The sequence below is a fragment of the Rhipicephalus sanguineus genome, unplaced genomic scaffold, assembly GCF_013339695.2.
Source record: "Rhipicephalus sanguineus isolate Rsan-2018 unplaced genomic scaffold, BIME_Rsan_1.4 Seq8149, whole genome shotgun sequence".
NCBI lineage: Eukaryota > Metazoa > Arthropoda > Arachnida > Ixodida > Ixodidae > Rhipicephalus > Rhipicephalus sanguineus.
Window position 1 is genome coordinate 4,283 of NW_023616050.1, and position 16,011 is coordinate 20,293.

General features: G+C 50.0%; 2 protein-coding genes across 2 annotated transcripts; both read left to right on the forward strand.

Annotated features, from left to right (window-relative positions):
* Positions 1–1,418: 1,418 nt before the first annotated feature.
* Positions 1,419–2,234, forward strand: LOC119378388 (uncharacterized). Its single transcript, XM_037647549.1, has one exon. The coding sequence runs from the start codon at positions 1,419–1,421 to the stop codon at positions 2,232–2,234; it is 816 nt and encodes a 271-aa protein (XP_037503477.1).
* Positions 2,235–2,496: 262 nt separating this feature from the next.
* Positions 2,497–5,196, forward strand: LOC119378389 (uncharacterized). Its single transcript, XM_037647551.1, has 2 exons — positions 2,497–3,733; positions 4,031–5,196. The coding sequence occupies exons 1-2, from the start codon at positions 2,497–2,499 to the stop codon at positions 5,194–5,196; spliced, it is 2,403 nt and encodes an 800-aa protein (XP_037503479.1).
* The last annotated feature ends 10,815 nt before the right edge of the window (positions 5,197–16,011 follow it).

Below are 16,011 nucleotides of genomic sequence, written 5' to 3' on the forward strand. Positions count from 1 at the left end.
CGTGTTATCTACGATTTGCTTACTTTCCCCCTCAACTCAAGAGAGGAGGAGGGGACGAAAATCGCGTGCACAAAGCAGGAAATGTAGAGAAATGGTAGGACGGGGCATCTGACTAGGGAGCTACGTATGTCAAAAGGGAAGTGTCTAGGGATGTCTCAATGTTGCATAGTAAGTGAGGAACAAAATAGGAAAAGACGGGAATATCCAGCGCGAATACGGGTTTTATTATCGTTGATAGGATAGAATGGAAGGAATTGCGCTGAGCCATGATTCATCGGAGCAAGCGATTTGGCAAGTACGTACAGATACATCACTGAAATCCAAACAGTGTAAGAAACGTACACAACAGTAACAACAAACGGACATAACCCAAGTCCAGACTGCCAACCACAATTTTTCATTGAAAACGCAACCTAGACACATCTTTCATATGAACAACGCGTTAACGTCAGGCAATCTTCATACTTTGCACACGACGTCAATGATAGAATGACTGCACTACATTCCTTTTAGATGCACTGCTAGCGAGAAGCGCAATTCCATTCACTGTAGCACCTGACAGCCCGAGTTTACCGTAGTTGCTCTAAAGCAAGCCACTGCTTCCTGTAAGCATGAGAGAACTAAATAAATAAGCACTGCCGTTGGACCGCATAAGGAGTGGACCTTTTTGTTGTTTTTTCATCTTCATTCTGAACAACAACACAACGTTAAAAGGAAGACACGCCTCGTGGAACCCCTGCGAGACGCTGGTAACGATGCTATCCAAAACAAGACGAAAACTTATCACTTTGATTATGGGCAGAGGGACCCGTTTGGCAGCTAGACTTTAGCTGCCAATTGCCGCATTCGCGGCTTGGGAAATAGGCTACCCGAGCCCATGTTGGTGTTGCCGATTGTGCACCGACGTCGACCTTTTATGCACTCTGAATGCCCGCAGGCCTCCCTGAAGACATGTGACCGTTGCAATCTTCATGTCCTCCCGTCCTAATCCCAAGTCCAACATAATCCTCGCCGACTCTGTTGCCCATGTGCCTCTGTAGGTCATGGTGATCGACGAGACAATTGGGTAGGATGATGTCCCAGTAGCAGATGTGATGTGCATTAGCATGTCCGGAATGAGGTTGTAGCGGGCGTTGATGCCGGTGACCGCGATCATTTTTTTTTGTGTGCGCATACCAATGCTTACACAGAGGCGCACGGCGCATACGCGGTCAACATGCCTCACGTTATCTCCGGCGTGCCGCGGGAGATACGCAGCCACGCCCCTTTTGTGTCGTCGCTTTCGAAGCCTCTTTTTTCTGAGAAAATAAAGTAGTTCTTGCCCAGACTTCAAGGAGTGTAGGTGTTTGCTTCTCGCTGCTCCTTGGGGCGAGTACGCCACAAAGTGGTGACCCGCGACGTTTGGAAAAACAGTAGCCATGTCAGATGAGGAAGGCACTTCAAGCTCAGCCACAACCAACGCCTCGGAGTTAAAGCTTCCTCATTTCTGGCTCAAAAACCCCAGGGTGTGGTTCAGCCAAGTCGAGGCCCGCTTCCAGCTTCGACGCATCACATCGCAGGAGTCGAAATACATCCACGTCGTTGCAGCACTGCCACCTGACATCGCTGACGCCATAGACGATGTGCTCGCCTCCCCTCCATCGGAGAAGGCCTACGACGAACTAAAAAGCACCGTCCTGAAACGTCTTGAGGTGTGCGAACAGAGCAGGCTGCAACAACTCATGTCTCATGAAGAGCTCGGTGACAAGCGTCCCTCGCAACTTCTCCACCAAATGCGTCAGCTGCTGGGCCAACAAGCGTCGGAGGTGCGTCAACAGCCATTGCTTCGCGAGTTGTTTTTGCAGAGACTGCCACAGTCAACACGGATGATACTCGCTGGCTCGGACGACGTGGCTCTCGAGCGTCTGGCTCAACTCGCCGACCTCATCACCGACTGCACCGAGCCATCAAAAATGCCTATTGCTGCAGCGGGAATGTCCGAACATGCAAGCCGGTTAGGTCGCTTAGAGGACAGAGTTGACCGACTGGCTGCAGCAGTGGAAAACCTCGCCCTGTCTAACAAACACCGTCCTGCACGGCATCGTTCGTCGTCCCGTGCTCGAAGCCCGCAGCACCGCGGCCACTCAAGCGAGGCAGAGCAGAGCGTGTGCTGGTACCACCGCCGTTTCAGAGAGCAAGCCACTCGCTGCACCCAACCATGCTCGTGGACGGGAAACGCACCGGCCAGTCGCTAACGGCGGAATGCGACACGGGCCAGCGCTCAAGCGCCTCTTCTTCGTTGTCGACCGCATCACCGGCACACGCCTCCTTGTCAATACCGGAGCTGAGCTATCTATCCTACCAGCAACAGCCCAACATCACAGACGCGGCAAGTCCATTTCCAGCCTGGTTGCAGTCAATAATACTGCTATTGCATCATATGGAGTGCAGTCAATGACGATAGACATCGGACTCAGGCGCACATATCGATGGCTCTTCGTTGTGGCCGACGTTAGAATGGCCATCCTGGGAGCGGACTTTCTGAGCCACTTCAATCTTGACGTTAGCGTTCGCGATCGTCCTCTCAAGGACAACGTCACTTCGCTCGCTGTTGTCGGACTGAAGTCTGACCTGTCCTCATGCGGCATTTGCACTTTCCACCCAGAGTCAAACTTTCAAAAGATTCTGGCTGAATTCCCTGAAATCACCAAACCTCGGAACACCGAACTGCCAATCAAGCACAAGGTGACGCATCACATTGTCACCACCGGACCGCCCGTCACCGCTAGACTTAGAAGGCTCGCTGGACAAAGACACGAAACCGCCCGTCGTGAGTTCGACCACATGCTCCAGCTCGGCATTATTCGACCTTCCTCCAGCAACTGGTCTTCTGCGCTGCACATGGTGCCAAAACAAGAGCCTGGTGACTGGCGGCCTTGCGGTGATTATCGGGCTCTCAATGCTGCGACAACGGCAGACCAATATCCTCTCCCTCACATTCATGATTTCAGCGCTCGCCTCGCGGGAACGACCATCTTCACTAAGCTGGATCTGATGGCCGCTTATCACCAGATTCCAGTAGAACCAAGCGACATCCCAAAGACGGCCGTGACAACACCTTTCGGCCTCTTTGAATTTGTTCGTATGCCGTATGGACTGAAGAACGCGGCACAGACGTTCCAGCGTTTCATGAATGAGGTCACTCGCGGACTGCTCTTTGTCTTCGTCTACTTAGACGACATTTTGGTCGCCAGCAAAACGCCGGAAGAGCACGAAAATCACCTGCGGCTCCTCCTCAAGCGTCTTGACGAGCACGGTCTGGTTTTGAAGCCCCAAAAGTGCATATTTGGTGTTGAAGCACTAGATTTCCTAGGCCATCGAATCACCCCGCAAGGCATCTTGCCGCTCGAATCACGGGTACAAGCCGTTAGGGAATTTCCCACGCCTACCTCTTTCCGCAAGTTGCGCGAGTTTCTCGGGCAGATCAACTTCCATAGGCGCTTCATCCAATCCTGTGCACACATTCTACAGCCGCTAACTGACTTGCTGCGCCGGGACACCAAGAAAACACCCGCGTTTCACTGGTCAGCGGAGCACGAAAAAGCCTTCCAGGACGCCAAAACTCAACTTGCCTCCGCAACACTTCTGATGCACCAGCTCTCCGACTCGCCAACGCGGCTCATGGTTGACGCTTCAACGACGGCAGTGGGAGCAGTGTTGCAACAATACGACGGCAAGGACTGGAAACCGATAGGTTTCTTTTCGAAACGGCTGAAACCGGCGGAACTGCGCTACAGCACCTTTGGAAGAGAGATGCTGGCCATTTATTGCTCCGTAAAGCATTTCCGTTTCTTCCTCGAAGGTCGCACTTTCCACATTTTAACGGACCACAAGCCGCTGACATATGCGTTCAAGAACAACAGTTCCTCATATTCGGAAAGAGAACTGCGCCAACTTTCTTTCATTTCCGAATTTTCGACGGACATCCGCTACATAGCGGGGATCGAAAATAAAGCAGCCGACGCACTCTCCCGTATCGACACCGTTTCAGCGTCCGTCGACTTTGAGGCATTAGCCGCCGCCCAGCGGGAAGACCCGGAGCTAACCGTGTTGCGGCAGAATCCACTGTCACTTGTGCTCGCAGAAATCCCACTACCATACACGACGACTATGGTCACATGCGACGCATCGCAGAAATCTCCAAGACCCTTCGTCCCCGTCCAGTTTCGGCGTGCAGTGTTTGACAGCCTTCACGAACTCAGCCACCCAGGAATCCGCGCGACGCAGAGGCTCGTCACGGACCGCTTCGTGTGGCCAGGCATTAACGCCGACGTTCGACGCTGGGCGAAGACGTGCCGAGCATGTCAAGCAGTCAAGGTGAATCGTCACACGCGCACAGCACTTCAAGCATTTCGGCCACCAGAGTGTCGTTTCGACCACGTCCACTTGGACTTGGTAGGACCTCTTCCTCCTTCCCAGGGTTACAGATACCTGCTCACATGTGTCGACCGCTACTCACGGTGGCCTGAGGCGACGCCGATTCTGGACATCGCAGCCGAGACCGTCGCACAGGCGTTTGTGGCCACATGGGTTTCACGCTATGGCTGCCCACTGCGCATAACAACCGACCGTGGACGACAATTCCAGAGCAACCTATTCTCTGCGCTGGCGAGGCTTCTGGGAACACGGCTCCAGTTCACCACGGCTTACCACCCAGCGAGCAATGGAATGGTGGAGCGCCTACACCGTCAACTGAAGGCATCGCTAACGGCCAAATTGGATAGAGAGCACTGGGTGGAGAAGCTCCCTCTCGTTCTTCTGGGCCTGTGTACCGCGCTAAAAGAAGACCTCGGATTCAGTGCAGCAGAAATGCTGTACGGCTCTACAATCCGACTACCGGGAGAATTCTTTGGTGAGAGACCAAGCACTGCGCCGACACCTTCAGAACATATGGAAAGGCTACATTCCTGGTTGGAGTACCTGCAACCCAACGCGCCACGCGTCAGCCGCGACCAAAGAGTGTTTTCGTTCCCGGACATGAATACGGCAACCCATGTGTTCGTGCGACGAGACACAGTGAAAGCGCCGTTGACTCCTGCGTACGACGGGCCCTTCCGTGTGCTGTCGCGCTCGCACAAAACTGTAACCATTCGTGTTCGCGACAGAGAGGACGTCGTTTCTCTCGACCGCGTGAAACCGGCCCACCTCATGGACTAACTCGTTTTTGCTAACATTTGCTCGTTTTTTTTCCTGGCTCCGCGGTGTAGGGGGGGCCTCTTGTAGCGGGCGTTGATGCCGGTGACCGCGATCATTTTTTTTGTGTGCGCATACCAATTCTTACACAGAGGCGCACGGCGCATACGCGGTCAACATGCCTCACGTTATCTCCGGCGTGCCGCGGGAGATACGCAGCCACGCGCCTTTTGTGTCGTCGCTTTCGAAGCCTCTTTTTAGGGGCGAAGCTCCTTAAGGCGGCACCCGTTCGTCCCTCGTAGTCGTCGTAGTAGTGCGTAACAAGTCTTACGCTTTGACCTCCAAGGTGGTGCCGGTGGGAGATTTCTCCTGTGCGTTGTTGAACAATAAAAAATTCGCAGCGTGCGCGTTAACTAAAAGCCGAATTCCTCTGTCTCTCATTCCCCATTAGCAGCCATTGGCATGTTCCAGTAGGAAACGTTAGTAGAAGTAGAAGTTAAGTGTTAGCTAAAAGCCGACTTCTTCTGTCTCTCATTCCCATTAGCAGCCATTGTTTACCTCCAAGGTAGTGCCTGGTGAGATTTCTCCTGTGCGTGATTAAACAATAAAAATTTTGTTCAAAACGCCGTTGATTGATGAAATAAACCAACGAAAGACGCCAGATGTTTTGTAAAAGCGGAACGAAAGAACGCGAGATGTTTTTCTTAAAGTGTAGTAGTAGTAGTTGTATGTAGCCACCTCGCTCGATCGTCAACGGGCGAGGTGGACCGGCAACGGCGCGAGGACCCTGCCGTACGAGAGTTAAATCACACTAAAAGACATACTTTGCGGGCGATACACTCTAGTGAGCTTTCAACTTTTCGTCTTAATGTACATGATAAAGAAATTATTTCTACGAAAAACGCAAGCCACACCTTGAGCAATATATTTGGTTTTGGGACGCTAAATGGAACCATGAGGCGATGCGAAGCCGGAGCACTTGCACGATCGCGTTCCGTTGGCTTTCGTTGGGCATGCTACCGACCTCGCGTCGTGGAACGCGCGTCCTGCCTTCCCTCTAGCCTTGCCTTTAATTCGCACAGGGCGAGCGGGGAATGCGGTCGCTCTTGGCGCTCTTTCGCTCGGGAGCGGACTTCTTCCTTGCATTTCACCGATCACAAGTGATAATGAAAGGACCACGTAAACCAACAGTACAATAAAAGTTTGATGTTTAATATATACACGATGTTTCACACTCTTTATATTATGTACTGGGCGCATTTCACGGAAGAGTTTCACGGTTCACAGATGATTCCCTCCGTAGCTTCGCCCCACTCATCATCATTCACCCCGTGGATATGCTGTGATTTTTTTTCTGAGAAAATAAAGTAGTTCTTGCCCATACTTCAGGGAGTGTAGGTGTTTGCTTCTCGCTGCTTGGGGCGAGTACGCCACAAGGTATTTCCTCCTCTTGTGCTCATGCGCCTCTGATAGGTCCACTCTTGTTCCCACCACCTGGACATCAAGGACCACGCACTGACCCTCCGTGATAGCACAAGATCTGGGATCTTTGTTCCCTGAGAAGTCCTGTAATGCGGCTCTTCTCTCACGTGCCAATCCTTTTCTCTGAGCGTCTTGGCCAAGTATCTTAGCGTCGTTTTATCCTTTGATGATGAGTTCTGTGGCACTTTTGCAGAACATGTCCTAAGGATTCGTCTGCATCATATCCAGCCCGGCATTTCTTCGAGACATCCCGTCCATGCTTCAATCTAGTCAAGTTAGGGATGACGGCGATGTGGAACCTGATCAGGTCAACGTACTCTCTTCCTTTAAGAAAAGTTGTTCCCTCACCGATCCATGCCGTCGATCCTTTAGCCTCCGAACAGCGAGTTAATGGTCTGCCGTCGAAATTTCCATGTAGGACTCTTGTCCAGTACTTGCGCGTGGCTGCGGAACTGTCGATGACGTCCCCCTTGTAGACAGCTAAGCCCTCTGCCTGTCTGATTGCTCGTCTAACAAAGTCCTTACTGGCCGCTACCAAGCATTGGTAATGATCGCTGAATATCAGAGAATTCAGCCGCCGCAACCTCATGGCTGGGATAACAGTCCTCAGGCACATCATGCCAAGTCCACACTCCGGGACAGGGGCATAGAAGAAGCCAAGAGTTACATCCAGCGGAAGGTTCAACCATTGCCGCACCGTCCCCGTGATCATCATGTCAAGCGTCATTAGGAGCTTGGACGAAACTGTCCCCAAGACCAATCGATGGATTAGCCTTGGTACAAGATAATGCCGCCAAGGCCACCATCCTTTGTTGCGGCTTCAGGGGTGCCTTGGATAGCCGTACCAGTAATAGCTTCAAGTCTCCTCGCACAGTATTGTTGCTTGCGACGGTACCGTCAAAGCGTATACCCAGATATTTCCACATAGAAGTGTGGGAGGTGACTGAAATAGGGTTGTCCCCAATCGTGTATATATGCTGTGTCTCAACTTTGGCCTTCTTATCACGTCCACTGGGCAAAATTGTGAGAGTTCTTGACTTGTCCGCATTAGCCTCGAGGCCACGTTTCCTCAGGTGCCTGTTCAACGAGTCCAGTTGACATTGCAGCCCAGCTCTGGTACTAGCTGTCAGAATAATGTCCGCAAAAGCCATCGCGGACACGGACAGTCCTTCGCTCTGAAAGGCGATGTGGGCAGGCTGATCCTCGAAGAACTCGTCCAAAACCAGGTTAAACAAGAGGGGTGAAAGGGGGTCCCCCTGCTGCACACCTCTAGATGGGTGAGCCACCTTGGTGTGGGCCCCATAGGTAAGCACCGTGGTCGCCCGGGAATAGAATTCAGCGATGTATGAGCAAAAATCCTCAGCGATTCCTTTCTTCCTCAGACCGTGAATAATCGCTGGGTGGGCTACTCGGTCAAACGCTTTGCCACATCCACTAATGCCATCGCCAAGGGCCTCAATTTGTGTTTAGCCTCGTCGATCACGGTTTGCAATAGGAGAAGGTTTTCGACACAGCCATCAGCAGGTATAAAAGCCCTTTCACGATAGTCGAGCTTGACACTGGCCATTAGACGTCGCACAAAGATTTTATGTAGTAGCCGCGTTAGGACATGGGACACTGTGATGGGTCTGTGTAGTGAAGCTGTCGATGCTCCTGGCACTTTCGGAATGAAGACAGTTCGTGAATTACAAAGTAGGAGTAGTAGGCGCTTTTGCATAATCAGGAGGTTACAGAGGGTCCTCAGGAGGATTACTGGACACGAGTGTAAGCGCTTTGCAGAAAAACCATCTGGTCCAGAGGCCTTGTTTCGCAAGGAACATGACCGATTTTATGTCCTGCGCCGTTATAAGAAATCTGGGATCAATAGTCCCACCGACGCCCCTGTTCGCCGTTAACAGGCCATCCCCAGGGGGTGTCTCCATCACATCACGCCATTCCTCCAAGAATACGACAGGGCCCTCCACTTGTGACGTCCCCGTTTTGTCCAAGATACTCCTGATGCAGTGAGACCTATTTTGTTTGAATAGGTCCTGGCACATTGCATACTCCCGTCTTTTCCGTTTGCGACGACTCTCGGGATGTGGAGCTCTCGGCCTTCTCGGGGCTCTTCCCACCTCAGTGAAAACCTCAACGAGGTAGGATTCCAGAGCGGCCCCTACGTGTTCTCCGTCCAGAAAACGCTTAGTAATCTCTCATAGTCTGTAAGCTTGGAAAGCCCGGGGTGGTGGCTTTGTCACGAGTGTCATGAGTTCCTCTGCATTTGCTCCTCTGGGGTCAATAGGCTCCTCGACCTCCATGGATGCCCGACTGTCCTCAGACAACGGTTCACTTTCCTCCTGTTCAGCTCCACCTCTTATTGTCCCATCACTTCTTGCCAGTAGTTCCTTTACAAGGGTCTGGTATCTGTCCGTTCTCCTGTGTGATTTTAGACCATCGAATGGCCTGGAAGGAAATTTCCTGGCCATCATTTGGTTGATGTTATAGACCTTTTTCTTGCGGAGTTGCACTTCATATATTGCCATGAGGTATTCCTCTTCTTTCGTTCAACGTGGCTTCGATCGCTCAACATCAATGTCAGCGTTATAAGCCTCAATATGTGCTTGTCGTCTGTGTTGGCTCAGGCCACTCTAGTACCGAACGACCTTCCACATTCAGGGCACTTTAGGTCATTGTGTTCATCACTGCCGCTTCTTCCCGGAGGCTGGGTTGCGGTGGCAGATACAACTGCTCTATTTACCGGTTCATCATTTGGGGGAGAAAATGAGGAGCAACCTCTGCAGAACGCAGGGTCCTCCTCACTGTCAGAAGAATCCGACAACAGGTCAGACGGTAAAATCCGTCGACCCCTTGGCCTTGTTCCTGAACTACTCCAGGTTGACCCTTGGCTGTTGCCGTCGGTCGATTCGCGCACGACCACCGCAGTCCACACAGCAGGTACTGAAGAATCGGGGGGGGGGGGGGGGGCGTTTCGTCCCGAACATCTGTAGCCCTAAGAGCACGGCTCGTAGGTGTGTGCGTCACCTCTGTCACTGACGCCGTGGCTACATGGGGGTCGGTCTCACTCTCCGCAATTAGGGGCCTTACCATAGTAGGGGCCAACGAACTGGCGCAGCTGCGAAGAGCTATGCGCCTCGGGCCTATCATACTTGCCAATCGACCGGGCGGAATGGTACGCCCGTCCTTTGGCCTCGCCCCTGTACCACGCCAGACTGCCCCATCGCTGTCACCTCCAGACGGTTCGCACACAACCGCTGAAGGCATCACAATGGGATCTGGCGGGCCGGGAGTAGCATTTCCGTCAACACAGACTGATGCCCGCAGAGTGTGGCCGGTCGGTGTGTGTGCCTCCGCCGCGTCCAACACCTCGGGTGCTATGTGTTCAGAGCTGGCCTTCCTTCTGCCCTTATTTTGTTCCTTCTCTGGAACTTTTGCGGAGAGTTCAATTCCACTAGTCAAGTTAGTTGTCTCTGACAGCTGTCTCCCCCTTGCCGGTTCAGGTTCAGTAACACCTTCTGAGCCTGAAGGTGTACTAGTAGCCTCATTCAGTGCTTTCTCAACTCCAACTATTTCCATGCCTTCAGATCCATCAACGGTGGCCCTTGCTCCTTCTCCTGGTGCTCCCCCTCTTGGTACTTTGCTCCTATCGCCATTGGCATCATGTACCTCCCTGAGGTCTGGCTTAGCGGCTTTTGCCTCAGTGGTTGTGGTTGGTTTGTGGCGAGCCCTGGTCTGGTGGACGCTTAAGCCTCTCTGAGTTCAGAAAGCACGGGAGCAGACATCACATTCATATGCAACCTTGTCAACAGGAGGGTCCGCAGGCTCCCCATGTGCACCTCTTGCACGACTACAAGGGTAGCTGTTCCCAACACTTGGTGCGGCTGCCTGTCGGCAGCCACTTCAGAAATTCTTTTTGACATCTCGCCAAGCAAAAAAAGCCTCTGGGATTGCAGCCCAGATGGCCAGACTGCCTTCACTGTTGCGTCACCTGCCAAAGGAGCTTTTACAATCGCAACTGCTTCAATGACGAGGCGGCGGAAGGCGGAACCACGAGCAGGTAGTGATAGGACTCCTCCCCCCAAAGTGAGTAAAAGTAAGTGAGTAAAAGACACAAACGCCTGTGCTCAGAATCAACGAAGCAATGTTTGTTTTTTGCCTGCATTACCCGTGTCTGATGTGTCTGCAGAAACATTTCGCGGTACGTTTATAAAAACAGCTGGCCTGGCTACTGAGAAGATTAGCACAATAATTTAAAAGGCGGACACAAGTAGAAATAGTAGACAAGGACGAGCGCCTTAAGTTATTGCGCTTATCTCAGTCGTAATCATCTTTAATCTAATAGCCTCTCTTGAGCGATGTCATACAATGTAGCAAAACTACATGATGGTTGGAGAAAAGATAGTCATAATTGTGCAGTGGAGAACTGTTGCCGCAACAGTGCTGCAAGAAGGTGCGGCAAACTATGGCTTTGTTAGTGAACGGCAAACAACTTACAAGTAATAATTGAGACGGGGTGCAGGCGCGGCTCTCTAAACAATTTCACTTGGCCACTACGCAAGCACAGCTTCCTATATTGGATGATGTAGCATAAAAGAGTGGTGTTTTCGTTCAATACCTTCGTCCCCGAAAACTTCAGACGTTGAAATGATGCGCGTGATGAATATGTGCAGGCGACCGCATGCAAAAGCTGGATACAAAGAACATTCGGTCGTCCGCAAAAGCAAGAAAACTTGGAGGACGCTTGTGTTTCACCTCAGTAGAACATGACAACGTGACCAAGCCTCGTGCGCGTCACCTTCAACCGAGCCGCAAGAAAATGAACGTTTGTGCGCGTAACCCTGGCCCTTTCAAGCTATCCAAGAATACCTAGTGCTTGTGCAGTTTGCGAAGTCCCCACTACACCAAAATTGTTCTTTTTGCGATTTGGTGAACTACCCAATATGCGTCCGTAAGGTGCTACGCACACCTACGCAGCTGCCCACTTTGTAATCATTCTTAGGAATTTCTCGGCATAAGTAAAGGCCCTAATAGTTGAAAACCACTGAAATTCGACGCCAATTTATTTCGGGGAATTACGAAGCCCTGTAGAGAAGGAAAGCCGAAGCGCATGGTGGACCATAGATAAAATACAACAAATTGCTATAAACGTAAAATGCAGTTATATTACGGACCGGAGTCGTCATGGTTCACCTTTCAGTACACTAATGGATACTGTGAAAAAAGATGTGCTACAGAAATGCTGAGGGTATGATTTGCGTATGCGTAGCCGTACGGCCACTTGCTCATATCATTCCTCTATTGATGCCCTACGTGTTTGGAAGATTCCGAGGGCGAGTGACTGTGTAGCTTGTCGGCAGGGGGTTCGACCCTTAACGCAGTTCGAAAGAACGGGGTAAGATTGGAAGTCTAATATCCTATGTGCCAGTAAGAATGGGTTTTCGAATCACTGTACACTTCGTAGACCAAGCGTTCGGCAACCTGAATGTCCACACGGGCGAAGGTTTCATAACATACGCACTGGGTAACTCGTGCGTTTTAATCGCTATTGGATATATATTCTGTCTCTTTCGCATGTATTTGCTGTGGAGTCCTGTGTAATGCTGTGAGAAAGGACTTAATTTACAGGCAAGTCCACAGAAGGGCCGTTTTCCTGAATACATAGCGTAAGAATGTTTACGCACTAAAACCATGATGGATCGAAAGAAGGGCACACACAACTTGCGCCGTCTGCCATTTTCATTTTTTGTTCCTGAAGCTATAGGGTTTCTACAAATGACAACTGGGTTGCAATGGGCCGTCCTGCCGCAATCGGGAAACAAAATGTTGAGCCTGTTAAGTCATTAATTATACTTACTTAATATTAGGTATCGCAATTCAAACGCGTTCTGTGTTCCAAATATCCTGGTTTGGAGGATGTCACATCAAGCGCAGTGGGTTATTTTGAAAGAGGCTGCAAATGAACATTGACCTCATTTAGATATGATCGACCTTCTCTTTAAAAAAAATTCCACAAGCCATATTTCTTCCACACAATCTTCCATAGTGAAGTCGAAAAACCGCTCCACTCCTCTTTCATGTCACGAACTCCCGTCTATTTTGCGCTTTCTCTGCTGCGTTACACACATACAGTGGCCTAAATGTATGTTTTCTGGGCCATGATTAACCAGGGTACCATGCTTCAGTTGAAAATGCTGAAAGAAGGACTTTTTCCGCGAAGGCGTATGACATAGAACCTTCAAGAATGGAAGCGGGCTTTCATCGACTTTGCTTAGGTACACTTCATGTTGGCGCAAAATACATTTCATGAAAAATGGGCGTATTTTGCGCCAAAGTCAAGTGCACCTAAGCAATGTAAGCACCAACTCGCCCAAAAAGAAGTCGTTTTGGTTTGATCGACAAGTCTGCATTTACAATTCATTTTGGTAGTTTGAGCCCGTTGCGAACAAAGTGCATGCACAGTTCAAGATGGTGCTATTTTTGAGCAACTTGCATAAAGCTCCACATAACATCTATTTCTACAGAGTGTAAAATGTGCCTCTTTAGCTACTATAGTATTAGATAAAAACTAGAACATATTAGATGCCGTTTGAAGTATCAAAATACAGATGTACTATACACCTGCTAGCACTTACGTTTCCCATACTCTGTTTGAGTCCACGAGAAAAATTCTCGTTGATGACGTGGCACCGTAATAAACTTATTTGTGTTTACCGATGCAGCTACACATGACACTGAAAGCTCCACGAACTGAAAAGAATGTGAGCAACGGGTTAGAAATGACACGACAGCCAGCAATAATAACCGTAATAACGTGACAGAAAGCAGCAGCTGCGACAGCTTCTTTGAACGAGTTTGCGACACAATAGCCATGGAACAAGTGTACAATGGAGAAATATGTGGTTGGTGGTTCCGCAGTGTTTTCAGTAAAGCCTACTACAACTCCATATGATTCCCTTCCTCTGTCAAGTATCTCTGTTTTTCTAAAAGAGTCTGTCTCTCTCTGTCACGTAGTATATTCGAATAATAATTAAACAGCTGGAACTGATATAACTTCAAATGTGTTTATTACAAGAGATTATTAATGTAGTGCTTGGATCTCGCTGTTCTGACAACGCCGAGTACTAACACCTTGAGGTAAGGCTTGAGCAAATGCCTTCAACGAGGTTCTTAAGAAATAATTTTTATAAAGCGATTTTCATGTCACCACATATTCAACAGTTTGCATGTACGCACATTGCTGATAATTAAGCCATTTTGGAAGCGCCGTTAGCAGATTACCTACAACTTATCCTTCTGTCTTACCATGCTAGTGCACTCATTGAAGAGCTCGATGGGACCAACTACTCCCTGCGTGTGTAGTTAGCTTCTATTAAGCTTCTATGTAACTCCTATTAAGTAATTGTCCTACGTATTTTGATGTGGAAGCCGTTTCCGTCACTAACTTTTTTTACTCACCACCATGCCTCAAGAGCTGAAACTGCCTGTCTTGCAGAACAACATCGGTACTTCAACTGCGTGCATACTATGATTTCTCAAGATATTTCAGCATAGGAATACGACATGTGGAATAATAACAGCGCCTACAGTTTAAGAGGTAGCGTCTCTCTATGAAATTTCATCACTTATGCCAGAGACTGTTTGATGGCTCTACTGGCGAGTACGTCGTCTTCCACTTTCTTGGTGAACAAGTGCTACAATCAACGCAGTTCGTCAGCGGTGATGAAGACTTCAGCGGAACTCGGAAAAGCGTAACTCTTTATTTGGCCGAACTTGTGGCTGGGAAACGGAAAGTCAAACTGCAAGGCACGCTGCATACTTATAGCGGCGCACAGAGCGTCGGCCGTCGATAATCTGCATTGCGGTAAGGTGCGTCGGAATTTATGCATGCGGCATCGAACATTCCAGCCTTATCGCGTTAGTTAGAGAATAATCTCAACTGTTCGCGTTTGCGCGCTCAAGCTTACGAGAAGATCGGGTGGTGGAGGTGCGGGGTATTAGTGATTGCGCGGAGTGGCGATAGCATGGTGTGCAATAGTAGCATAGTTCTTCGGCTTACTGGGAGCGCGGTACACACAACAGACGAAGGAAGAACCACAGAACACGAGCGCTCCCAGTAAGCCGAAGAAGTATGAATTACCAACTAGCCCACCTTTCGATACTTTTGCATAGTAGCATAGCTCATGGCTTCGGGCTCAGGTTGCAGCGGTACAGCAACTCCCAGCGAATGCTGAAGTTCCTCGCGAACGCCGTCAGCTATGAAATGCACCTGGTGTTGTGATGCAGGAAACATATTTCGCAGGTCTTCCCGCACGACCGCTGTGATCGTCTCACGCAGGTCGTCGGAGCGTAGCGCATGTTCTTCCCGGTAGTTGGTCGTCGACATACGGCGGTTGTATTGCCTCGTACGCATTTCTAGGGCCTTTTCAATCGTTGTGGCCTCCAAAATGAACACCGTGACTATCTTGGGCGGGTTGTGTACAATTCCGGCAAAGAGCTCTTGCTACACTCCCCGCAGCAGGAAACTAAGCTTTTTTTGGAGCTTGCTCGCCAAGCTTCTTATGCTCGCGCCTTGTCCACACGTGGCGTGCCCGGCGGCTCACTACCTCTCTCCAGTGATTTCAAGAATGCCCACTAGATCGCGCCGCCGCTCAAGGCGGCACACACCACGCTCGGCGCAAGCGCTATTTAGGTGACTGCTCGAGGGCCGCGCCTCTCGTTTGGCTCGCTTCCTTTCTCTTCGCCGGGAGCTCACTAAGTGAACACTCTTCGTTGCCGCTCCGCAGCATGAACGGCAGCAGCGCGATGGGCTCGCAACGCAGCAGCATCTCGGGAAGGTCTCGCGTTGCCAATAACCAGCCAACACATGAGGTCACGTTACGGTCTCTGATGCGTATCGTACGACTGCAAACGTCCCACTACCATTAGGGGCACCTGTCTCGATGTTGCCTTCTCGAAGTTTCCATTGTGTCCCATCATCGATGACCCCCTTGCAACATACTTTACTGATCATAAAGCAATCATCTTTAAAGGAAAACGAGTCCCCAAGCTTATCGAGGGACGTCCTTCATGTACTTTGTAAAAGAACATCTCTTGTGTATATGCAATGCATATAGTTCAACCATCATGAAGCAATCATCTTTAAAGGGAAACCAGTCCCCGAACTCATCAAGGGACGCCCTTCTTGAAGTTGGTAAAACAACATCTCTTGTGTATATATAATGTTTGTAGTTCATCCATGTGTATATATGCTTCATCAAAACGTATACACTGCATCCAACCGTAAATTAATAAACATTGTGTATGTAATGAGTATATAACAACGCTGTCACGTCTATATATGATGGTAGAGGAATGTGTACG